The 26,792-nt window shown below is 31.5% G+C and overlaps 1 protein-coding gene across 1 annotated transcript; it reads right to left on the reverse strand.

The window, feature by feature from the left end:
- Positions 1-965: 965 nt before the first annotated feature.
- LOC127715056 (fibroleukin-like) lies at positions 966-6,981 on the reverse strand. The gene is made up of 5 exons (XM_052221075.1): positions 6,933-6,981; positions 5,969-6,099; positions 4,975-5,071; positions 4,643-4,774; positions 966-1,765 (listed from the first exon to the last, which is right to left on the reverse strand). Exons 1-5 carry the CDS (start codon positions 6,952-6,954, stop codon positions 1,659-1,661), a joined length of 489 nt encoding a protein of 162 aa, XP_052077035.1. The 5' UTR covers positions 6,955-6,981; the 3' UTR covers positions 966-1,658.
- Positions 6,982-26,792: the final 19,811 nt, after the last annotated feature.

Here is a 26,792-nt window from a genome sequence, read left to right on the forward strand (position 1 = left end):
GACAAAATAACACATTTTTTATGGATTATACAGGAAAAAAACCCATTATGTGATTAGAAGCTAAACTAACTGATAGAATTGAATGATAAAATCTGAGAGGATAGCTTTTAGAAAATGCATTGAGAAAATCGAAAGAAAAGATATGGTTTCTGTACGTTTTTTCGACATAAGATATAAAACAGCTAAATTTCATGTAGAATCTTTCAGAACATACACTATTTCAGAGTTACCTCCCCTTCAAATGCCAATTTGAAAACATTCAAAAATCAAGCTTGTAAAAATATTAATATTTATAAGTTACAAATCTTATAAATCTATTCTTTTAAATTCAAATGCACATTAGTTATCTGCATTCCTCATCAAAGTTTTGCTTATTTGATTGAAAATCTGGACCTGTGGTTCTCTGTTGTTTACAATCCAAGATGGCGAAAAACACCCATACTATCCTAGGTGTGTATATGCCTGAGAGTAATGTAACAACCGAGATGATTAAACGGGTAAAGACAGGGCAATTGCTATGCCACTGCCAATACATGGGAAGTTAACAATTAGAACGTTGAAATCATTTCGTTTGTCATAGATTCTAGTTTGAAGTCGTTGTTCTGTGTCAATATCGAGCACAATATCTATACATGAAGCAAACCGTCTAGTTTCGATGATATTCTCAAACTCAATTGATATCGGATTAATGGAGGTTTTAGAGTGACTGGAAACCATCATCATCATGATCATATATGAGAATAAAATATAAGGACATTGAAAGGTGCTGTTCCTTTTTTTTAAGATTCTATGTAACGGATCAATATTGGCAATTCTTATTGGTAAAAAAGTACATGATTCACTGTTACAGTAGCTTAAACATATTGAAATATGATACATTTCAACTTTTATTGTTCGTACGTTGCCAAAGCGTAGTATATACTGTGATATGTCAAACGTAAATAGATAATAAAACTTTAGTTTTCTCAAGCTAAAAGTTGTGACAAAATGACACATTTTGTATGGATTATACAATAACAAGCATTCTTATGTGATTAGAAGCTAAACTAAATGATAGAATTGTAAAATAAAATACGAGAAGATAGCTTTTAGAAAATGCTTTGAGACTATCAAAAGAAAAGATAGGGTCACTGTACGTTTTTTTTTCGGCTAAAATATACAATGTCAAAATTGCAAGTAGATTCCGTCAAATAATGCACAATTGACGTTACCTCCCCTTTTATGCCATTTTATGCCGATGTAAAAATATTAAAAATCAAGCAAAAATGATCTACGCTTGAAAAAATATTAATATTCATAAGTTTAAATCTTATAAATGTGTTCTTTTAAATAAAAATTCACAATTTAGTTATCTGCATTCCTACATTGAATTTTGCTAAATTGATTGAAAATCTTGACCTTTGGTTATCTGTAATTTACAATCCAAGATGGAGAACGACACCCTACTATAATAATATGACGTTAAATTTACAACGAAATACAGATATAAATCAATGTATCATGTATCTTTTTATTTATATTGTACGTATCATTAATGTGGTTGATCTCAAAGAATACATGTGTCCTCTCCAACAAGGCCATTTAATTCCTTGATTTTTATGTTTGGTTTCACTATATAGGTAGGCCCCATTTAGATTCGACTGAGAACATTTGTAGTATCAGTACCCTGCCTTGCTATAATCTGCACAGTTTCCTTCCTTGTGGGTATCATTGTCCTCATCAGGAATAGAGAAAATTTTGTCATTATGGCGGTATAGGCAGTCTCCTGTAACAGACACACATAACATTGGATTGTATAATTCTCAACACAGTTTTTTTCAAAAGAGGGGTGAAAGATACCAGAGGGACAGTCAAACTCATAGATCAAAAATAAACTGACAACGCCATGGCTAACAAATAAAAAAACAAACAGATAGATAATAGTACACAAACCACTACATAGAAAACTAAAGACTAAGCAACACTAACCCCACCAAAAATTGTGGGTGATCTCAGGTACTCTGGAAGGGTAAGCAGATCCTGCTTCACATGTAGCACCCGTCGTGTTGCTCATGTTATTGCAAGTCCAGTAAATAGTCTTATTCGGTAGGTCACATTCGTGAAAACTTATAACATGCACATTTTAAATTTGACCTTCATATGTGTAAGCATTATACATTTGTATAGTTTTATTGCTTCATTATTTGCCGTTTTTTAATTAGTTGCATTATAAATACAATTTGTTTTGAAATATTTAAAGAGATTCTCCATATTTTACAATTTGAAACAAGGAAAAGAAAATAACATTTAGTTATCATGTAGTGATTGCATGGCGACTGAACGAAATACCACAACCTTATTAAATTCGATTATGATATTGATAACCAATCACCACTTCAACTTGTTGATAATGCAGACCTGCCATGTGGCATGTATCGTTCTTTTCTTTTGCATTTGTGTGTGTAAATTGTTGTCAAAATTAGCAATAGTTACTAAACAATTCAGGAAAACTAAATATGAATTCATTCGTTTGAGTACGAAAGCCTATTAGGGTCACAAAAAAAAATATTTATCGCGTAATTACGAGAAAACTATCGCGTAATTACGAGAAAACTATCGCGTAATTACGAGATAATTATCTCGTTATTACGAGATAACTATCGCGTAATAACGAGATAATAATTTTTTATCTCGTAATTACGACATAATCATCGCGTAATTTCGAGAAAACTATCGCGTAATTACGAGTTAAGATTTTTTTATCTCGTAATTACGAGATAATTATCGCGTTATTACGAAATAAAATTACATATATATATATTTTTGCGCCTGTCCCAAGTCAGGAGCCTCTAGCCTTTGTTAGTCTTGTATTATTTTTAATTTTAGTTTCTTGTGTACAATTTGGAGTTTAGTATGGCATTCATTATCACTGAACTAGTATATATATTTGTTTAGGGGCCAGCTGAAGGACGCCTCCGGGTGCGGGAATTTCTCGCTGCATTGAAGACCTGTTGGTGACCTTCTGCTGTTGTCTGTTCTATGGTCGGGTTGTTGTCTCTTTGACACATTCCCCATTTCCATTCTCAATTTTATATAGTCGTAAAAAGGTTGTTATAGAAAGTAAAAGATGTATTTTTTAATCGATTTGAATGAAATTTAAGTTCTTTTTTCATTAACTTTTTAGTTAGATAATTTATATTATTGGCCACTTATTAAAACATAAAAAAAGATTTTATAAATTAATTGCGTAAAAAGGAAGCGATGAATTAAGTCATATCCGTAAAACACCTCTAAAAAGCCTATATACTATAGCCGATTGACTACATCATGTGTTTGCGTGTCCAAATCTACAAGATTTTTAATATGTGCTCATAGACGTAAACACATAGTATACCATAGGCTCAAATGAGCTTGTCACCGGTGTCTGGATAAAACTATTACTATTGCAAAATAGAAAGTTTGTTTTAAGTTGGCACAAGAATTTCAGAGGAAGTAAAATACAACTGTCATTGGTTCCTGTTTAAACTAAGTCCTATCGAAGAGCACCAGGAAAAACAGAAGAAAAAGTTGAAAGTAGATCCCCTCATGACCAAGTGTTTTTAGAAAGGTTGCGAGTCTTACAAGCATTTAGGCGGGGGCAAGTATTCGAACTCTTATGTGTTCAATACGAAGAGATATAATAACTATTTTACTCTCTTTCTTGTTAGTTATAATTATAATATGCCCCCCCCCCCCCTTCCCTTCCCCTCCCTTCACCGAATGTTGTTTTTTTTTTTGGGTAAATTTCATTTATCTTTATCGCGAAAATAGTCAACAAAATACGAATTTCGTAAGAAATAAGAAGAAATATAACAATATTTTAGAAATTTATCAACATGTTGAGGGAGCCTTTGTAGTAACAAAAGAAGCTTTTTGCTTTGTTAAATGTATAAATGCTACAGCGCAAAGAGAACGGGTTATGAAAACTCCTTTATCTTTATCTTATATTACATTTTTGAATTAGCTTGTTATAGGGGACATTTACCCAATTTCGCTCTGTATATATCGTTTACAAAAAAGTCGATAAGATTATCAACTTTTTTATCCAAAAGCAAAGAGTTGTACCTCTTGTTAACATATTTTAAGGCACCAATTCAATATACTAGTAAAATTCAGTTGGTCGAATAAGTGCTAAACGACCTATTTGCAAATAAAAAGTGTCAGAATGGAAGAGGATTTATTATCATTACCAACGAGGAGGAGGGGGGTGCCTTGATTTTTGTCATTGACTACCTAAATATAAAAGTTCTTTGCATGAATAATTTGCAATATTTTTTATATAATTCCAATATACCGTTAATGTTTGTAAAAAAATGATTATCTCGTAATTACGCGATAATTATCTCGTAATTACGTGATAGTTATCTCGTAATTACGCGATAATTATCTCGAAATTACGAGATAAAAGACTTCTTTTCTCGTAATTACGCGATAGTTTTCTCGTAATTACGAGATAATTTTTTTTTTGTGACCCTAATAAGCTTTCGTATTTTATTTTTTTCAACACAAGTATTCCAGGTATCTAGTCATTAACTTTGAAACTTTTCAGAGACCGAATTGCTGAGACTAAAACCTCTAGGGATGAAAAATATTTTCACGTTTACAGATTTAATGAAGTACCTACCAGAATTTCCACTATAACCACTAATTGCCAGTTTGTATTTTGATTTTGCATCTCCAACAGAAAATTTCCTGTATAAAGCATATCTGGTTTCTCCGTCGAAATCCCCAAGGTGTATCCTCAATTCAGAGTTACCTTTGGAGGTTGAAACATGTATGTTGTCATTAACTACAAAATTAGTATGTTCAGATAAATTGCACATAACACAAGGGTTAAAGATTTCAATATATATAAATGATATGTGATCCCCATTCTCATTACTTATATTCTTCATGACACTTATAAAATAACATAGTGTATGGAGCAGTAAATGTATCTGCTTAGGTTAAACCTACCAAGCCAGTGTTCACCGTTAATATTACCAAACCCATGTTCATAGTCTTTCCATGTTTTATTGAAACTTGTCCTTCCGTTGAATCTTCTTTGAATAACCTGAAATATTAATAACATTTATTTATGTGTTGATACGCATTATTTTTGATATGTTCATAATTATAAAGTGTTTACGTGTACACATGTTTACAGAAATTTAAATTTTTCAAAAACATTTAGAATGTTCTACCTTCGGATTAGATTACCATTGTTGTATTTGATAAAATCTTTTATAAGTGTGGGTTCTCAGTAATCATTATTTTCATACTCTATTTTGCTTTACTAACTGTTCTATTCGTGCAGCATTGAAGATACCATTGAAAACAAAACGCCCACCTGATGAGTTTATAAGCTACACTGTAAGTTAAACAGGAAATGTTTTGATATTTGTCACTGTTCGTCTATTTCTTGGAGGTCTGGGCTTTCTTGTGGTAAATTGATCTGTTTGACTCGTCAATACGTTGGTAAATGCTGTTAATCTTTTTGTATATATCTTATACTATAAGTCAGAAGAGAATTAGTTAAGAAACAAGATAAGCTAAAATTGTTGATTGTTTTTGGAGCCCCTTTTTGAGATATTTGTTTATTAAATAATTGCTGGAAAAGACTGACTTTTACCTTATATTTGCATTCATTTGGTATTTTTTGGGTCTCAAATCAAAAGAAAATATCTAGGATTTACTTTAAGTTTGGTAAATGACCTTTTACCAGCTACTGAAGTCTTATATGAAAAGAAAAATGGGTGTTATGGAGCAAACGTTTTACCCTGTATCTTAGGGAAAAGACAAGTAGTCATCTAACACAAAATCCTAAACCTCACCTAAGTACATCCTTACTAATGGATAGTATGACAATTGCCTCAAATTATTCATCTTTAATATACGAACAATGAAAGTATACATTCAGAATAAGAAACAATGAGTTTGTACTGTATACATTCTATACAAAATAACTTACTGTCCAAGCCTTCCCTTGGTTAATAAGCTTGCAATATACATCAAATGGTCTGGTTCCAACCGGATAGATCGTATATACTCCACTTTTACAATGTGCTGGATCTATATCTCCACAGTCTTTAGGCTTGATCACTAGAACATAAAGAACATGGAACAGGTTATGTAGTTTGGCAGTGCATTCTACATTTGTAATTAATTACGTATCCCTACAGATCCTAGATTACTGACGTTTTTATGACATCGTTTGAACAAAAATCAGCGATCTATAAAATTTCTCTCCAGGCTTTTCCCAATATAATAATGAAAAAGATGCAGGACAGCAGTTTGTCCTTTAATGATGAATAACGAAATTCAGTTTGAATTAACTCGCTTTGTGAAAAATCGATGTTATTTGAAGTTAACAAAACAGAGGAAAGTTTTATCATTTTAAGTATAAGAATTTTATTTATTTACTAAAGTTAAAAAAAAGAGAAGAATAGAAAGATTAATAAAGACGACGGATTTTTACAGTTCGAAAAAGATGAAAGATTTATTTTTCAAAAATTTATACTTTTTTATCATGTTTATCAAGACCATGTCAATTTCTTTGATAAATCAAAATCCAAACGTAATGTTCCAAAAATATATCAGCAAAACTTGTTTTAAAGTCTTCAAAGTTTTTTACAGCTTTCATTCTAATATCACATACAGTAATTTAAATAGTACGTCCATTGATTGGAAAAAGGCGTTACACGATCGATCCACATTAATGAATGGTGAATATAACTGTCTTTGAATTCTATGATATGATACTGTATGCCTAGTTTCAATAACTGTTTTTAAATTTGTTTGTACACTGCATTACTGTAACCATCCATTAACAAGATGCGATGCCACATAACACTTCTACATGTACATTGCCTATACCTTTATTAATAATTTTCCCAACATGGCAAAGCTAAACATGTAAAAATCATATGTCTTACCCGAACAACATTCATTGCTCATATTTGTTGGTCTATAGTGAAACCTTCCTGAGAAAAAAAAGAATACAAATTTCTGCCATGACGATAAAAAGTTACAGTGCGCAGGAAAGTCATGAAAGTCTTTATAGCTTACAATTTTTATGATATAAGTTCGATGTATCTATACATTTCTTTATATTTGGAGCAATATTACAATGTCTGTGCGAAAAAGTCAAAATAAATATTGTATATAAACTCATCATAGATACTTGCACGTATATATATTACTCAAGTTGATAGTTATTCTATGGTATCAAGCATATTGTCATTTTGTTCAAATATTTTTCCTTGATATATGTTTTGGGAATCATGTGTATTTTTTTTTTTTGGGGGGGGGGGGGGGGGGGGGCAATCTTTACATGCTTAACATATTTGATTTTAATAATGTAGAACAACATTCATAAAGGTGTCGGGACCTTTTCTAAATTTAATAATTTCCTTTTACACGGATAAATCTCAACTAAAAAATATAACTTTGCAAATGCATTAAATATAACAAAAATGAAAGAGATATTGTATAATTGCCAATGATGTAGCTCTCAAGTAGGGTTCATATGATGAGGATCAAAGCAATTATAAGTCACCGTACGGTCTTCAACATTGAGAAAACACACACTATATCATGTATATAGCAAGCTATTAACAGCTCCGACATATGTATGCAAACTTCGACCACACATTAAATAAAGTATAAATTCTGAAGTTTATGTGTTTGTTCTATAAAACAAGTAAAGTCTATTAAATGTGAAAGGTTGAGTTTCATAGAATTAAAGTTTTTAATAACTAGTTTGTATCATATACGAAACACCAAATCACATTTCAATGTTTCTTCCTCGGTGTTCATTATTTTTTTTATTTTACTTTTTGCATGAATAGAAAGTCACTGTTTCGACGTCTGTATTAAAAACGCCACATAATACCATAATAATATTTTTATAAAATCTGGTACTCTGTCAAACGTTCTTTTTTTAATCATAAGTATGTTTATCTAATATTCTAAACTTTACATTCACCTGAGAATGGCGATGGTTTTTGGTCATAAGATATTTTCCCTAATCTGTGACTTCATTGAGCTAGTCATGACAACAAAAGCTGTGATAAGGAATATTCTCGTAAAGATCATAATTTTGTCGATTAGACCTGTTACACGAACAATTTACCTACTGATACCAATACAAAAAATGTATACTGTATAGTTGTATTGATTTTGTAAACTGTAACACAATAATGTAACATTTGTGCGTCTGCGTGCTTCTCTGAATAATAATCTGTAACATGTTAACGTAATGCCCTGAAACTGAAAGACAGTTTTGTAACATTACGCTAAAGTTAGGTTGCCAGGGTTACATTTTATCATAAATTGTACATCTAACACTTATATAATAGTCTTATTGTACATTAAAATTATAATTAATCATCGATTGTACAGTCAACCATTGGTTTGTAAAATATTTTTTTGTACTCACAATTACATTTACAGTAGTTATTGTAGTTTGCGACTTTGTGTTTTGCATTTTTCAGTTTATCTACCATTTTATACACACATTAAAAATAGTTAACAGTAGTTAGAAAAAATGATAAATAGACACCAATAAAACAAAATACCTTCTGTGTGTGGCCAAGGACTGTTTTACCGTTTTAACAGAGATTTTGCAAGATATATTTACGATTCTATATATACCTCATCACATGCCTGGTATAAGTTCTAATAGGTTTGTGCTTCTTTCACAAGACATTTTCGATTCTATACTTCATTATATGTCCTTTTATACGTGTATTATTTTTTTCATTTCCCTAAAAAGCTCATGGAATGCAGTGTCTGCTCCAAAAAAAAACCCTTATTTAAGTATACATTGGTTCATGTGTTTGTGATGGTTCCTATGATTGATTAAGAATTCTGTATTTATGTGTTACTGTGCTATTTGTGTAAAAAAGGACATGTCATTGTTTGTTTTATATTTGATCGTCCTTCAGAAACTGTATTGTTTCATCATTGTACATGTATGTTTCCAAAATTAATACAATAGAGTGAGATGTCCATGTTAACAGTTTTATTTGTTGAATTGTTTAAGTGATACGATGAAATAAAGCAGTTTTTACAATTTAACTGCTAGTATCAGTAGTAAAAAAAATGCATATGAACTAAAAATACAGCTCAAATTCATGTTTGTGATGTCCGATGTGGTGTACACAAGTGTACACAAAGACGGTTACTTATATTCCAATATATATCATATCAAATACTCTACTGTGGATTCATTGTTGTTCGTTACATACCAATTTTTGTGGATTTCTTTGATACAGGCGAACCACAAAATTAAATTTTCAACCAATAACAAATTTTCTATACAGGCTTGTATGCAGACTTTGGCAAAACCACGAATTAAATATCAACGAATATGTAATTTTTCCTTGATCCACGTAAATAAGTACCCACGAAAATAAATGAATCCACAGTAACATTGATAGTACAAACACATTGTTTATTATTTATATCTTAATATAAAAATAAATCTTAAGTTTTAGTTACTTTTAAAAAATTAAGATCAACTTTTTGCTTTTCTCTAATGATACGTCATATTTGATATTTCTCTTTAAATTCTTGGTATGTTCATCTGATGACATAATCATATTATATCATAAGTTTACATGCTACATTGTACCGAATACCTTGCAATTCTAAAAAACAAAACTTAAAAATATTGTTTTTGTCATTTATTTGCAAGTTGAGACAGTTAAAGCAATTAATAAACTTACATGCACACAGCTTATAAGCAAATGTATGTATGCATAAAGAAACCATGCTATTTTTTTATTAATGCATTGGAATCACACATCTGCCAGGTACAACCACATGAAACAAAATAATTGATCAAACAACACTAAGAATAGAAAAAAATAGTGTGAAAGGTTGGAAACCTGTGTTAAAATCCAAAAGATCGAAACACTCTCCTTTGAGATACATGTTGTATACTTTTGACACAAGAAAAGGAAATATATTGAATGATATTATTAAATGTAATGTTAAAATCAACATTACTAATCATAAACAAACATGAAAATTTAAAAAAAACTTAACATAACGACTGTCGATAAGAAAGTGGTTACTTTCAAAATATCTTCTCGAACATCAAAATATTCACGTGACTTAATCATACAGTTTAAACTTTAACTTTTTTAATTCATGTGGTTTTCCGTTTTTCCTTTCAATAAATACTGTTATCATATACATGATATACTTAGAGTGATTAACTTATAATGTTTGCAGTATGATAATTACATTACATTTACTTGAATTCAATATTTTCCTAAATGGTTTTTAGAAACATTTATCACATGCTTCGACTTTTATCACATGCCTTTCCGTAACGTTATCGCGTGGCATTCCGGTGATAGTCGGCAAATTCCGGAAAATACACCTCAATGGTACGTTTTCAGTGAAAAAAAAAACAAAAACAACTAAAGAAGGGTACAAATCAATAATTACGAAACGGGAAAATGTATTTTGTAGAATGCAAACAAAAAACAAAAACAACAAACAAACAAATAATACAATAAATGCATTTTTAAAAGTTTAAAGCATAATTTGGAAAGTAACTTTATAAATGTTGACTTTTCCAAACAGTGTTCAGTATGTGTTGATGATTTTTTTTAATCGCCAACATAACAATATATCGTACTGTTGTTTTTCTCCACTGTTGCGGCATAATATAGAAAGATTTCCTATCGGATGTACTACATCCGACGTCCGTAAACTTATCACTTTTTGAACTTCTACTTGAGAACCACTTAAAAGGATACATATATTAAACTGTTATTCTTCTCCATTGTTAAAGCATATGATGAAAATATCATAACATGTCATTTGTCATAGCAGATGTATTATGAGCCCTCGGTCAACACCAGCCTTCGAACCTTCGGCTCTTAGGCTGATTCATTGTAATACATCTGATATAAAAAAATTGCCATTTAAAAAATCTGATAATATTAAACGCAAAATAGTTATCTAAGAATCTTGAGAGGATATCAATTCACATAGGTGCTCATTTGTTTTTAAATTGTCCTTTTTTTCTTTTGATTAATTTCGCTTTGATTAGAATTTGTCTAAGACGGAGAAAAATGAATTATATTTGCCTTTTACTAAAGTATTATCTAATTAAAGTATCACTCTATATAACGGGTTACTTTTAATGTTTTTAACATTTATTCCCCAATATGTCACTTTTTCATATTTGTTTAAAATGAAATTTTAAGTGAAAACTTATTAAAAAGCAGATCTAACAAATGCTATGATACACAAATATGTGTATTAGATTTCTATCAGACACGTAATTTGGTTTTAATTGAAAAGAACCGATGATTTCATTAAATTAAGAGGATATCCCCCAAGCTAAATATCACGTTTTATAATTTTGTACAAATTCTTAAATAAAAATGCCGGAAGTTTTATAGCGTTTAACCAAAAATACCGGACTGGTTATGTTTAATGTGTTTAAATCATAGTACTATGATCCTACTAAACTATTTTATTGACTTTTAGTTGTAAGGGTTATTTTATAGCACGAAGATCCGAAAACACTTGCATTCAGCTTTTTATTCTGCTAGTAAAACTGTAAAACATTAATTCCATGTTTCCTTACAATTTTGTTTATCTTTACCTTTGTATTATGTTATAGTAAGGCAGTTTTCAACTGCAGTGCGATGAATATATCTTGGGGCTCTTTATAGCTTGCTGTTCGATGTGAGATAATGTTCCATGTTAAAGGCCGTACGTTGACCTATAATTGTTAAATTTTTATACATTGTTCCTTGATGTACAGTTGTCGTATTTGCACTTATACCACTTGTACATCTTCTTGTGTATAATAAGTTTATTGTCGAACTACAGTTGATCATTACCTGAACTTCAACTTAAACAATGATATGTACAGAAGATAAATTTTGTTTTAACCAGCCAAATTATCGAAATGGGAGTAGATAACAAAAATCGACAGTGCAGGCCACAGCCTCTACCAACATATATCTTTATTTATATACCATGTATACCTTCTTGTACTTACACACTGACATATTGTCATAGGTGAAACGACCCAAATTAACAGGTTCGCCTATTGATCTATGTAGATTGTCAATCACTTTCTATTTGTCAAATACATAACGGATACATTTATTTAGATAAGACATCGACGTTTTTTTTCCAGCAAACTGAAGGCCTTTTAATACTTATGTCAGGTCACCAAATTAAAATACTAGTCGGAAAACAAACCTTAGAAACCACTGGTGATGCTACTTTATAAAGACAACAATGATATTAAACCCAACATACCGAAATTCTGTTTTTTATTCGCGGTAAAAATGAAATCAGCGGCAATTTAGGAAATCGTCTGTTTCTTAATATAGATCCAGAAATTAACATCTTTCTATCTCTTTAGCATATTATTTGTATCTTTTTTCTTATGTTTTCACAGAGAAACCATTAAATAACTACAGAAGTAAAGAAATATAATACGTAGATGTATCTCCAAGCTGAACGATCTTTAATTTTTTTTCAAACCTAGGTTTTTTTTTTCGATCTATGAGTTTCTTTCGCCCATTCTTTCGTACTTAATTACGAATGAAAGAGACTTTTTTATACAGTTTTTTTAACTAGTGGACTCAAATTATATTTCGTGGTATTGCCAAAATCTGCATACAACTCTATAAAAATTTGTAATTCGTTGAATATTTAATTTCGTGGTTCATCTTTACCCAAGAAATTCACGAAAATTGGTATCCCACGAATAATTATGAAACTAGAGTATACTGTAATTTAATTTGTTATTGTCTTGCCATTCTTTTTGGTTGTGGATATTTGATTTCGTGGTTTTCAAAACATCTGCATACAAGCCTATGAAAAATTGTTATTTATTGAATATTTTAATTCGTATTTCAACTATACCGACAAAATCCACGACAATTAGTATCTGACGAATAAGAATAAAACGACACTTTACCTAACCATTCTTATATTGATGTTTAGATGCCTTAGGTAAGCAAACAAAAATCGATGTCTTATTTGAATAAATGCATCCGTTTTTTGTTTGACAAATTAGAACGTGCTTGTCAACCTACACTCCTATTAAGGCGGACCTGTTCATTTATATGATTTAACCTATAGCAACATTGCAATATGTAACTAAGTACCAGAAGATATACAAATTAAAATGTATGTTAGAAGTGGTTGTTGATATCAATTGTATTTTTGTTTGTATTTTTCTCCCTTTCTCCTCATTTTGTTGGATATGAAAAATGTAACTCCAGTACACGTTTTGTTTTTCTTTTAAAGCTGGTTAAGGTTAACCTCAGCTGTAGTTCTACAATCACCTGAAAACACATTTAGCTGACTTGACAGTCATTAAACATGAAACGGGCTAATGATAGACGAGGTAAATGAAACATATTACAAATGAGTTCTTGTAAATGAAGTTAAAAGTGACTGTTGTGCAAAAAGGAGGACAGCTGAAGCCCGCCTCCAGGGTGCGGGATTTTCTCGCTGTGTTGAACACCCATTGATGGCCTTTGTCAGTTTTCTGCTCTTTGTTCGGTTTGTTCTCTTTTTGATACATTTCTCAATTTCATAAGTCATCTTGTTAGGGTACTAAGTATATCATTATCCGAGTTATTTAAAACATTAAAATAATTCCTCCTGTCTTTTCTGTCCTTGGACTCTCTTACAGTATAATTTTAGAAATGTATTCAAATCCGAAACCGGTATATTGAGTTGTAGGCGATATTCCTCTCGATTGTAAACAAAAATTTAATTTCAGATTTATTTGAATTAATTGTTTTGATATTCATTTACAATAGAATATAAACATTCTTAGTATTCTTCAATATTTTTCATCTCCTTTAAAATAAACGGTTGATTTAAAATTTTCAAATGTTCTTAAACACTCGCTTACCAATTTTATTATAAAAGAGGAAATTTTAGGAAACACACATTGAAAAAATGAATGTGACACTTTATCTAGATAGTATGTTGGAAAGAGGAAAAACCTATTTTTCCTTTGTTTTCTGTAGTCATGGATGGGTATCCTTTATAATTTGTTTTTCTATTAAAAGATCACTTAATCGAAAAATTTGCGAATGCAATCGTATTTTAAAAGATCGTTTCGAATATCAGTGAAGTATTTAAGACACAGACTGAAACAGATAATAAAACAATAAGAAAATGTGGTATGATTACCAATGAGACAACTTTCCACAAGAGACCAAATGACACAGACATGTACTACTATAGGTTACCGTACGCCTTCAACAATTATCAAACCTATACTGTATAGATAGCTTTTAAAGGCCCAGAAATGACAAATGTAAAACAAAATCAAACTAGAAAGCTAACGGCATAATTTATGTAGATATGTTTATTTGAAGATTTTAATGCACCCAACAATCGTCTTTCCATGAAGCGCTTTGGTGGCAGCGTACATTATATCTATGGACAAGTCTTCTGAAACCACATACTGTCTGACAATATTAGTGAATATCATTACTATTGGGAAATGTGACTCCTTCCTCATTAAACATATATCAAACCTGTAATTGACTTATCATTAAAGCGTTAATTCAGAGAAAAAAATATTGTATTTGAAGCTTGGCCTTTTAAAAGCATGGGTTTTACTATCGCAAATTGAGTTTAGCAAGCAAATTAGAACAGATATCTGCAAATGTAAAACCAAGTTTAACGAAGGCAAAACTTCAACTACAATACGATAACTTCTTTTTTAATGCCAAATAAAAAAATTCCATCATTTAGTATTATTTCATTTTGTGTAAAATATTAAAAAAAACAAAAAATCCACATTGCAATGGCGGGCTTCTTGTGTACCTCCGAATGTATTTATCCCTTATAGCATTCACTTCTGCCTTATTGTTTGGGTTCCACAGGAATGTTCCCGGGGTCATGGCACATGTCCTCTAAAATTGGAAAGAAAACATACAAAATGTTGAAACTATTTTTTGTAAGTAGCATAAACTTTGTATGAATTTATGATTGTTTTAAAAAATTTTTCGGTTATATTAAAACATACACTTTTTTAAAAGTTGTAATCATTATATATACATGATATACATGATATAATCTAGAACTTGAAGTAATTCATATACATGCTTTATGCGTTACAAATGTATTTAAGATTTTATTGTTAAATTATTGGTTATCATCAACAGGATCAATGCTCGCACGATACGGTTTGCATTAACAAAACGTATGTCAACGTTCGTAATATTTTCTGTCATTATGTTGTTTCCAACTTGTTACTAAATAAACTAAATTAAAACAAATGCGTCTATCTTATATATCCTAGTGATTTTAAGATTAAGGATACTATCAAAACTACGAAGTAGATATACTTTCACGAGTTCAAACATAAGTCTTTGATATATAAACGCGATAATTTCAGCTTCCAAATTATCAATATTCCTCGTCTTAGAAGTATGATACTATTTTGTCAATCGTCAAGCATTCACATATTCCATTGATTCGTTGCTCTCGTGCATGTTCATGCTTTACGGACTGTTTAAGCTTGATATGTTTCTCACACACTAACTGTTCCAATAGGTTTAAATAAAAGCTACTAAAGTAGCCACTTCATACGTTTTTACAGTCACTTTGACGTATTTGTCGATTATTATCATATGTTTAGATCTGTAACACACAGTCAAATCTGTTATGTTACCAATTGTATCCGATTCATAATTTTGACAATTTCACTCTGTACAGCATTCCATGGGGGTTATATATTCATAACTGGAGACGTATTGTCGATGCACCCGCTCTCGTGCAAGGTAACGAGTTTAAATTGAGGCCATATTCAACCTTACTCACCATAGCTTCATCCCAGGACTTCTTGGTATTGTCACCACTATACTGGTAACAATTAGGACTAGCATTTTCGTCAGTAAGCATCATATTCCCAGGAGGACAATTTGTTGAAACACATGATGCTATAAATATGACAAAATTGTATTACGAAGTATTCAAACGATACCAAACTCAAAAGAAAATCTTAATCGAGATGTACCTTAGCAAATGGCAAAATCAAAAACCTTAAACACATCACACGAATGGTAAACAACTGTCATATTTCTTACTTGGTACATGTATTTCCTTAAGTTTAAAATGGTGTATTAAACCTGGTTTTATAGCAACCCAACCTCTCACTTGTAGGACAGACACATCAAATTATGGTTCGAAGTATTCAAGCAATACGAAACATACAGGAGCATGATGAAGATAGAGCGAAATCTTAGAATTTTCTGACTTTATCACAATTGCCTTTGATTTTTTAACGGCACAAAAGAGACGAAAGATATCAAAGGGACGTAAAAACCTAGAAAAGTGGAAAATAAGCAGACAACGACATGGCTAAAATAGAAAAAGACACAACTCAGAATACAAATGATTACAGAGAAAACTAAAGGCTGATCAGCACGATCCAAACCAAAAACAGAGGGTGATTTTAGGTGACAAGAAGTTTAAATCATCATTGATTCAACTTTCTTTTCTTACATAGTTCTTAATTAACCCCGTACGCGTGCTCATTTTCTATCTATCAATTCATATCTTTCTGTGTTTGCATTAAGGCATTATTACGAAATGGGAATAAAAGGACACGGTTATGTTGGGTACATGTGTAAATGAGAACATAATCAACGACAAAAATAGCCAAATTATGTTGCTTATACTTCGTTTGGGGTGTCCTGGTGTGCTGTCGTAAACTTAAGGGAAGTGTCCGTTGTATACAGCAGTTTAAATGTTGTAATGTTCTTTAATAATATTATTATTTATGCATTTCTCTGTGCTGATTGTTCTTGTAGTTGTTTATTCTGTATTCCTGTCACGTAGTGTTGTAGTTTTAAGCGGTATTTTTAACATTACCATATCAGCTGAATGTTTGGCTAGCCATCCAACCATGTTCAACCCACCATTTTGTCTTTAAATGTCCTGTTACAAGTCAGGAATATAGTAGTTGTTATCAAGTAGTCCGTTTTATTGTATTGTTGGCGTTTGATTTTAGTGCAGTTCAGTGTTTCTGTTGTTTCGTTGTTTTCCTCTTATACTTGATGTGTTTCCCTCGGTTTTAGTTTGTAACTCTGATTTGTTTTCGCTTAAACGATTTATGAATATTGAAGAGCGGTATACTATTGTTGAATTTATATAGCATAGATATGAACAATTTTACGTTAAATTTGTTTATGCATTGAATTGTTTAAAATGCATATTCTATCGCCAGTATTTCTTCCAACTCGCCCCTCTCTTTTTTATCCATAAGAAAAATGGCTGTATTTTTTAAAAAGGTAATATTCATTTTTATCTCAACCTTCTGTTGGGCTGTAATGATCCTTTGACAATATTTTGTGTTTTTATTTTATTCTTTAAAAGAATCCCATGGTCTTGTGTGGACGGGATGCACGTCTGACGTATTGAATTTTAAGCCTAGTACCTTTTGTTAGCTATTATTCGTGTGTTTCTTTGTCCTATATGTTCTCCCATTTATTTGTATTGTGGTCCTGTCATCTGATGTTGTCGTTTTGGTGTTGTGTTTGACGTTGCCATAAAAGCGGGAGGTTTGGCATGCCACAAAACCAGGTTCAACCCACCATTTTTTTCTTAAAATGTCCTGTACCAAGTCAGGAAAATGGCCATTGTTATATCATAGTTCGTTTCTGTGTGTGTTACATTTTAATGTTGTGTTTTTGTTGTGTCGTTGTTCTCCTCTTATATTTGATGCGTTTCCCTCAGTTTTAGTTTGTAACCCGGATTTGCTTTTATCTCTATCGATTTATGAGTTTTCGAACAGCGGTATACTACTGTTGCCTTTATTCATGCGTGATGTAGACAAGGATGTAAGGTCATACTTAACCCGAAATTAGTCTCAGCAAAAGCATACTTTTTTTTTAAATGTATCCTTTATATATAAACTATAAGGGAATAAAAGAATACCCACTACATTAACATTTAAGCAATATATGTTATAAATAACATTTAAAATTTACACCATGGCATTATTAAGTTATATTTGAACGCAAGGAAATTAAGAAATAGGTAATCCGATCTTTGAATTTAAGTACAATATTTTTTTCTGATTCAATAGTTGGTTTTGGAGACGAAAATGTTGAGGGGATGGTTGTTAAAAGTATAGATGGTTTTCCAATTGACAGTTATACCACATCTCCTTATTATTTTTTAAACTGTCAAATACAAAGTGTATAGCCTATAGACATTCGTTCACAGAATATCAACAAACAAATGCTGTATCGGTATTTGTTCTTGGACCTTTCTTTTAAGATATTTGAGCACAATTGTTTAATAAGATTATTGAATGTTTCTGAATCTTAAATATTTTAACCAGCATGAGATATTTTTTATAACACATAAAGTTTTACCATACGATAATCGAAACGCTCTACGACACACATTTCATACGATGATCGAATCATGTACGGACGAAGATGTTACGTTAGATGAGCACTACTTTTATATGGTTATGAAACAATAAATTTACAGGTAGACAATTGTTCAAAAAAGGAGCAAGTTACAAAAGGGATTATTGCGCTCATAAGTCAAAAACAAACTGACAATGAAAATCCTAGTGTTTCCATTAAGGGGAGGCAGATATACACATACAAATGTATTGGCAACATATCTGATTGACAATGTGCTTATGCCATCTGTAGCAAAGTTAATTAATGTAGTTGATAGACGCACTGAAAAATTGTTGCCTTATGATTCATAGTCAGATGTACATATATATAGCACTGATGGACAAACTAATACTACGTTTATTTAGTTTACGGCCGTGGTAATATTATGGTTACAAAAAAGGAATAACGAAACGTCTTCATATCTCAACATCAACTTAAAGATAGATGAAGGGGTTGTCAACAATACTTACTATTTGTTGCTGGTGGGGCTACCGCTGGAGGACAAGTTACGATTGCCGGAGGTACACTTGTCGTTGTACTAGCACTCATCATTCCCACCATAACCATTTTTGGAACAATACATAAAAGTGGAAGGAATGGAAAAACTGGTCCTAAACCAATCCCTGTACCAGTTCCTGTAGTGGATTTAGAAAAAGTTTAAAGATGAGTAAATATAAGGATGTTCGCTACTCTGTTTTAAAATAACAAGCTTTTAAAAAGACTGTTATACATTGATAGTTTATAAATAAAGGAATTTGTTTTTTAAATATAAGTCATTGAAAATTTGGCGGGAAATAATTCTCTATATACTTTTCATATATTTAACATTGGCACCCTTTTTCCTTAAAAAATTACGAAAAAATAACAAGGATTTTATAGCATTTTAAAACAGGGCTTTTTAAACTACTAGTATCTGTTATAAAATTATGAAAAGAAAAGTAGGAGTGGAGAAGCTTTTTCAATGGAACTATATGGATAAAATCAGAGGATTTCGAATATCTGGCAAACATTCAAAAACAAGAGGAGCGAACATTCTTAATGTAAATAACTATTTGTTATTAAATTGTTCTTTCCAGACCAGATGAAAAAGTTCAATCATAAGATTTAATGAAGTAAAATAACAAAAATACCAAACTCCGAGTTGAGGCGAATCTGTATAACATTTTGCATTTGCATAATGTGTCTCCCCGTTATCACAGATGATTTATTTCAATCGTACAGTGACTACTTTTAAGTTTATTTCAAACTTCATCATAAATAAAGGCAACTGTAGTATACCGCTGTTTAAAAGTCATAAATCGATTGAGAGAAAACAAATCCGGGTCACAAACGTAAACCGCGGAAAACACATCAACTATAAGATAGTTATAAACAAAGGAACAACGGGAACACTGAAGTGCAACAAAAACAAACGCCAATATACATAGCAACGAACTATATGATAACAGCTGCCATATTCCTGATTTTGTACAGTACATTTTAAGAAAAAATGGTGGGTTGAACCTGGTTTTATGGCTAGCCAAACATAAGTTGTTTATTTTTTAGTTATTTTAATTTGTCTTGTGATCAGCAGTCAAGTAAAAACAAATTGTTCAGATTTTACGGTTTGTTTAAAACATCGAATGCGTTTACTGGTAATATTGCAACGACCAAAACTGCTGTGTTCATTTTGGATCTTACATTTCTGATAATAAAGAGGATCTATTTATTCATCCGGGAATAATTGATATATATGTATAAGGATGTAATTCAAAATGTACTCAGGATATACACTAGACATAAAGCAGAATTACTAAAAAATGTAAATTACTTTCAATTCTCTATCAAAAAAATCAAACAAAGTTTACTATCTTTTTCTAAATTTTGTCTTTTTAATTGCAAAGCATTTCTGCATCACAAAATGAAAAACATATTTCTATCAGACATTGGTAGTCTGTAAGCTGAGATCTTTGATAAAGAGAAATATTAATTCATTAAATGAATAAAAGTAGGACATAGCTTTATTTCTTTGATTACATTTCTCATATGAAGTCGTACATTGTCACTATGTCCCAGGAAGATAAACTAATATGTTTGTGATTTTACGTTACATGAACATTTACGTATTACATTTACAAAAAGATATTTCGATTGTGCATAAGATTCGTATAAAATTTTCTTATTTTTCAGAAGGTATCGTATAAATCATTTAAAGTTACAGCCAGTCCAATGGTTGGCTTGGTTGAGAATCTGGGTTTTTTTTTATAAAGAAAACACTATTTATTCATGCTAGTGTAAATCCGATAAAACACCATTTTCCAACAATAATATATATCTCTTGCTTTAATGTCAAACGTGTAATAACACTCTACATACTCAATGTAAAATGTGTTATAATTGGAACTCAATGTAAAACTTTTTTCATGCAAAAAAAAGACCAATTAACCGTTGTCCATTTCAAATTCATATGTTGATTACATTACAACATGTACAATTCATTATCGTAATTACAAACATAAATGGGATGCGTTATCAATATTGTTTCATGATATAAAACCAGAGACTAGGGATACATGATCGATGTTGTTGTATGATATAATCCCAGACACTCGAGATGCGTTATCCAAGTTGTCATATAAGCTAAAATCAGAGAGTTGGAATGCATTATCCAAGTTGTCATATAAGCTTAAAACAGAGAGTTGGAGTGCGTTATCAAAGTTGTCGTATAAGCTCAAACAAAAGAGTTGGAATGCGTTATCAATGTTGTCGTATAAGCTAAAACATGAGTATTGGAATGCATGATCCAAGTTGTCATATAAACTAAAACTAGAGAGTTGGAATGCAATATCAATGTTGTCGTATAAGCTAAAACCAGACCGTTGAAATGTGTTATCAATGTTGTCGTATAAGCTAAAACCGGGGAGTTGGATTGCGTTATCAATGTTGTCGTATAAGCTAAAATCGGACAATTGGAATGCGTTATCAAAGTTGTCGTATAAGCTAAAACCGGAGAGTTGGAATGCGTTATCGATGTTGTGATATAAGATCAAACCAGAGTATTGGAATGCGTTATCAATATTGTCGTATACGCTTAAACCAGACCATTGGAATGCGTTTTAAATGTTGTCGTATAAGCTTAAACCAGACCATTGGAATGAGTTATCAATGTTGTCGTATAAGCTGAAACCAGAGCATTGGAATGCGTTATCAATGTTGTCAAATAAGCTAAAACAAGAGAGCACCCGTAGGCGGTTTTCAGCTGGCCGCTGAACTATACTGTATACTAGTTCAGCGAATTGGACGCCACACTAAATTCCAAAACATATAAAAGAACCAATATTTAAAACAGTATACAGGACTAACAAAGACTAGTTGCTCCTGATTGGGAGAGGCGCAAACATGGCGGGAATAAACACATTTTGTAAGATCTCAACCCTCTTAGTATACCTAAAAAAACGAGGACACAGCAAAACACACAGTAAAACTCGTTTAACTAAAATCCGACTCAGTGTTAGAATAAGTAATAAAAGAAACTAAGAAAAATTATATTGATCAATATAAATTAACACTTGACTACTGACGTTACTGCCATGCAGATTCCAGACCTCAATTAAACTGATCGGAAGATTATGATTTTATCATAATTATCAAAATCATCCGAAATCCCTACCGTTAGAAATTTAGTATCATGTCATCATAAATCATACGAGAAGAACATAACCCGTATCATGCCAAAAACTGGTTTTAGAATAAATGTATACTTTATGCAATGATCCCTTGAGTGAATCACTATCTATTTTTTAAAATGCCACCTTTAATGACTTGACCACAGTATCGTAGATATATCCCTTGTGATGAAGTATGTTTACAGGATTTGTTTTTAGATTTTGAGGTGAATGACGAAATGTGTATGCCTTGTATATAATATTACCATAAAATGTGGGATGTAGAATATCTGATCGTATAAGATGTCTGAACGTTGATTTATATGTCCTTATACCGATGACAAAATTATATTAAAAACTTTGACAAGTTTGTGATATCGAAAACCCTAGTCTAATAATAAAGAATTACAATAAACACAAAATAAAATTCGATTTAGGTTCAGTTATTTCATTCATTACTATAGATACGTTTCATAATTGTTTATTCTTTGACGGAAAAGGTAAAATAGAAAAATTCCGAACCCCAAAAAAATTCAAAAAGGAAAGTCATTTATCAAATGACAAAATCAAAAGCTCAAAACCATCACAGTGACGCAAAACAACTGTCATATTCCTGACTTAGTACAGACATTTCTTATGTAGAAAATGGTTGGATTAGACCGTGTTTTAAAGCTAACCAAATCGCTCACTTGTATGACAGCCGCTTAGAAGGAAAACATTCACTGACAGCATAGAACCTTTTGCGCGACAGAGGTCTTTTGATTTTTATGTATGAGAGACGTGTAAGATGAGCCAATGTTAAACGGATGAAAGATCTAAAGAAAATCATTTCAAAATAATAAATGCCTTATATCTAAAACACAAGGACACAGATCTATCTTTTTTTGTTGCTTTTTTTAGTTCCGTTATTTGTATACTATCAATCTACAACAGTCTTTTAAGAAGCTTGATATTTTGTAATAGAGTAGCGACATCCTTAACTATCCAATGATATACTTAAGAAATGATTTCGTGTTATTCGAATTTTGTCCTGAGCGTTAGCGAGGAACAAAATAACAATTATCACGACCCAGGCCATATGTAGATTTACAACAAATCTATGGCTTATATTAATCATTTCGATTCTAATAGGACAAATTCGGTCATTAAAAAAACTGAAGCAAGGGTGGGTATTTCGTGTATGTGGCTGTTCTTTTTTACCCCCTGTTAAATAAAGATAAACACTTCTAATAAATCTATAGCTTACATGAATTATTTCTTTAATAACAGCTACTAAAATGTGTTTAATTCTTTTAATTATCAACCCAACATTTGCCAGTTTTTATTTTATTAAATTATCGTAAGCTACCGCCAAATCCACAGTTGACATTTCATAACTAAAGAGCCGCCATGTTGACTTGCTGAAATCAGTAAATGTAGGTATGATGCAATTAAATGGAAAATGAAACAACACCTACCTCAAAATTCCACTTAAATGCAATATTTTTAAAATTTGGACAGTTAACTCAACGGAAAACCTTCAGCTTTGGCGTTTTCTTTCGTATGACGTTATGTTATTAAATGACGTCAATGCGCCAAATACATTTATGGAATTTCGCAGAATTTTATTTCCTTTTGATTTTGTACATTTTTACGAGATCTAATGCATTCATTCGTTTGTTATGCATCAGAATAAGAAAAAAGGTTCTGTATTTTTTTTCAATTGCAATTTTTAAATAGCGAAATCGGCACAGCGTTTGCACATAGGTTACGATACATGTGGATTTACGTGGGAGGTATATTGTAACAGCCATTATTATAGACATCTCTGAGTCTGCGCTAAGTATAGATATATCGAGAATTTTATCACTGTGTTGTTTACAAAAAGATGCACGTCATATTAGAGTTAAAAACAGAACATAATTTTACTAAGCGTACTTGCACTAACACCTAACTGGTGTTCTTTGAATGCGTGTGTGTGTTTTTTTTTCAATATTTATTATAAATAAAGGCAACAGTAGTATACCGCTGTTCGAAACTCATAACGCGATAGAGACAAAAACAAATCCGGGTTACAAACTAAAACTGAGGGAAACGCATCGAATATAAGAGGAGAACAACGACACAACAAACACACAACATTAAAATGTAACACACACAGAAACGAACTATAATATAACAATGGCCATTTTCCTGACTTGGTACAGGACATTTTAAGAAAAAAATGGTGGGTTGAACCTGGTTTTGTGGCATGCCAAACCTCCCGCTTTTATGGCAACGTCAAACACAACACCAAAACGACAACATCACATGACAGGACCACAATACAAATAAATTGGAGAACATATAGGACAAAGAAACACACGAATAACAGCTAACAAAGGGTACTAGGCTCAAAATTCAATACGCCAGACGTGCGTCTCGTCCACACAAGACCAACCAGCGACGTTTAGATGAAAAAAATTGTTGAGAGCCAAAACAAGTACAAAGCTGAAGAGCACCGAGGACCAAAACTTTCAAAAAAATGCGCCCAACACGGCCAGGGTTTTCTGCTTGGGACAAGAACATCCCTATTATTTAGAATAATTTATAATTTTGCAAACAGTAAATTTTATAAAATGACTATATAGCAGATATACAATGAAAAAACCGAAGTGCGGACTAACTACAGAATAAAAACGGATACATTACATAAAACAACTTAATCCAACACATAAAAATGTTGTTTATCCTTTATCATGATGAATGAGTTTCTATTTCAAATTCCGTATTCGCTCAAGTTTCAGGGTTTTAACACTGGCTCGACCAATTGTTCATTGTTTGGATGATATATTTTGGTCAGATTAGAATCAAATACTAATCAGATATAGTGTTATGCCTATCACTGCATATGTCTTATCAACTTATTTTAAAGCAGCAACACGACGGGTATTACACGATGAAAGCGACCTGTTTACCCACGAGGGGCACTACAACCTCGGTTTTTGAAAGGGATATGTGCTGCTCAGTCTTTACTTCAGTTTACTTTAAGTTGTATCTGAGTGCTCTTGTTCATCTCTTGGTCGTTTTGTTGTTTGTTGTTGTTTTTTTTTTATGACCAAGGCAATGACGATTTGTTATCGGCTAAAAAAGAAAAAAAAACAGCCATACAATAGTACACAAAACAGAAATAGAAAATAAAGACTGCACAATACGAACCCCAGCAAAAACTGGGGTGACATCAGGGGATCCGGTAGGGTAAGCAGATCCTGCTCTACATGTGGCACTCGTCTATTATATTTCGGTATCTTTCGCCTCTCTTGTACAGTATTCTTATAATGTTAAATCAAAATGGTTGCAAACTTAACCATAAAAAACATCAGTCCTTCATTTTAATCGATCTCTCCTACTTAAGACGTTTTGATTTTTTTACACACTAAAACTTCGTCAGGAATGCAAAAATTTGATTAATACCTTTTGGCTGTGGTGACAAATCAACAGTCAGCTTAATTTTGTTGAGAAAGTTTTTCTATGTATTCGGGCGTTAATGTATACGTATCCATCGTAGATCGAATATAACAACTGAATTATTCGAGTTAGTTGCAAACAATTTATGTATCATCGATCATGTAACTTCCGATTGTGAACTAGATGGGATACATAATTAGCAGTACTTTACATACGTGTTATTGCAAGTCAAAGAGGTTTGCATGCTACCTTTTCTTTGTTTAAAATTTCCCCCTAATATATACTGTATGTCGTAAATATAAATGTGTTTAAAAAATAGTAAAATTAATAAAAAATACCGAACTCCAAGGAACATTCAAAACTGAAAGTCCTTTATGAAATTGCAAAATCAAAAGCTCAAACACATCAAACGAATGGATAACAACGGTCATATTCCTGACTTGGTACAGACATTTCCTTATGTACAAAATTGTGGATTAGATCTGGTTTTATAGCCAGCTAAACCTCTCACTTGATAATTTTTAGGGAGTTTTCTGAATGAACATGTAAGCTGGTAATTAATGTGAAATGATAATACTTTGTGTAATATCAAACAAATTAGCAAGCTGCTCATATTGATGAAGTATACAGCAATTAGCTTAGCATAAGTGAAGATCACAAATGGCACTTTTAACCAAAAAATCGTTAAGCATAATTATCACAGAAAATCAATCTGTTTATTGATTTTATCTTGTAATTTAATAGCAAGCTATTTTAGCATATTGTGTTTTCGGGCAGAAGTATAGAGTTTTTTTTTTTAGATATATGGATATTATAAGTGCAAAACCAAGGCCCCTGGAATTGCAAAAAAAAACTGATCAGTCAAAACACCTCAAATGATATGAGTTTTATAAATTAATTAATAATTTTATCAGAAAATCTAGAGAATTTGAACAAAAAAGCTAGGCAAGCACTAAAAATGAAAAAAAAACACATCAGAATTAAGTTTTTGAAACTGTGACCGATATTATTTCTTAAACATTTGAATTTTTAAAACCAAAAAATCAGCTTGATAATAGTGCTCCGGTAAAGAAATTATGAACTAGTGTTCGAAACGTTTTTGTAATATCGTAATATAACTTGCATGGCTTATGGTATATATTTCAATGTTTAATTGTCCAAAATTATTTATTTTCCCAGTAATTCACCCAAATAGGATATCAAAAGCGTACAGGTGCATGAAAAGTTAAGGCAGAACCAAACACCATGACTAAAATTGATTTGGCTCGTTAAATTATCATAAAAC

This window comes from Mytilus californianus, unplaced genomic scaffold, assembly GCF_021869535.1.
Source record: "Mytilus californianus isolate M0D057914Y unplaced genomic scaffold, xbMytCali1.0.p SCAF_9, whole genome shotgun sequence".
In the NCBI taxonomy this organism is placed as follows: domain Eukaryota; kingdom Metazoa; phylum Mollusca; class Bivalvia; order Mytilida; family Mytilidae; genus Mytilus; species Mytilus californianus.

Bases quoted from the DNA above. Each gene is read 5' to 3' on its own strand.
- LOC127715056 (XM_052221075.1), bottom strand. From the start codon at position 6,954: ATGAGCAATGAATGTTGTTCGG. The intron at 6,100-6,932 runs GTAAGACATATG...TTTATGTTCTAG, and splicing joins GAGCAATGAATGTTGTTCGG to TGATCAAGCCTAAAGACTGT. The intron at 4,775-4,974 runs GTAGGTTTAACC...CAACCTCCAAAG, and splicing joins TAACGGTGAACACTGGCTTG to GTAACTCTGAATTGAGGATA.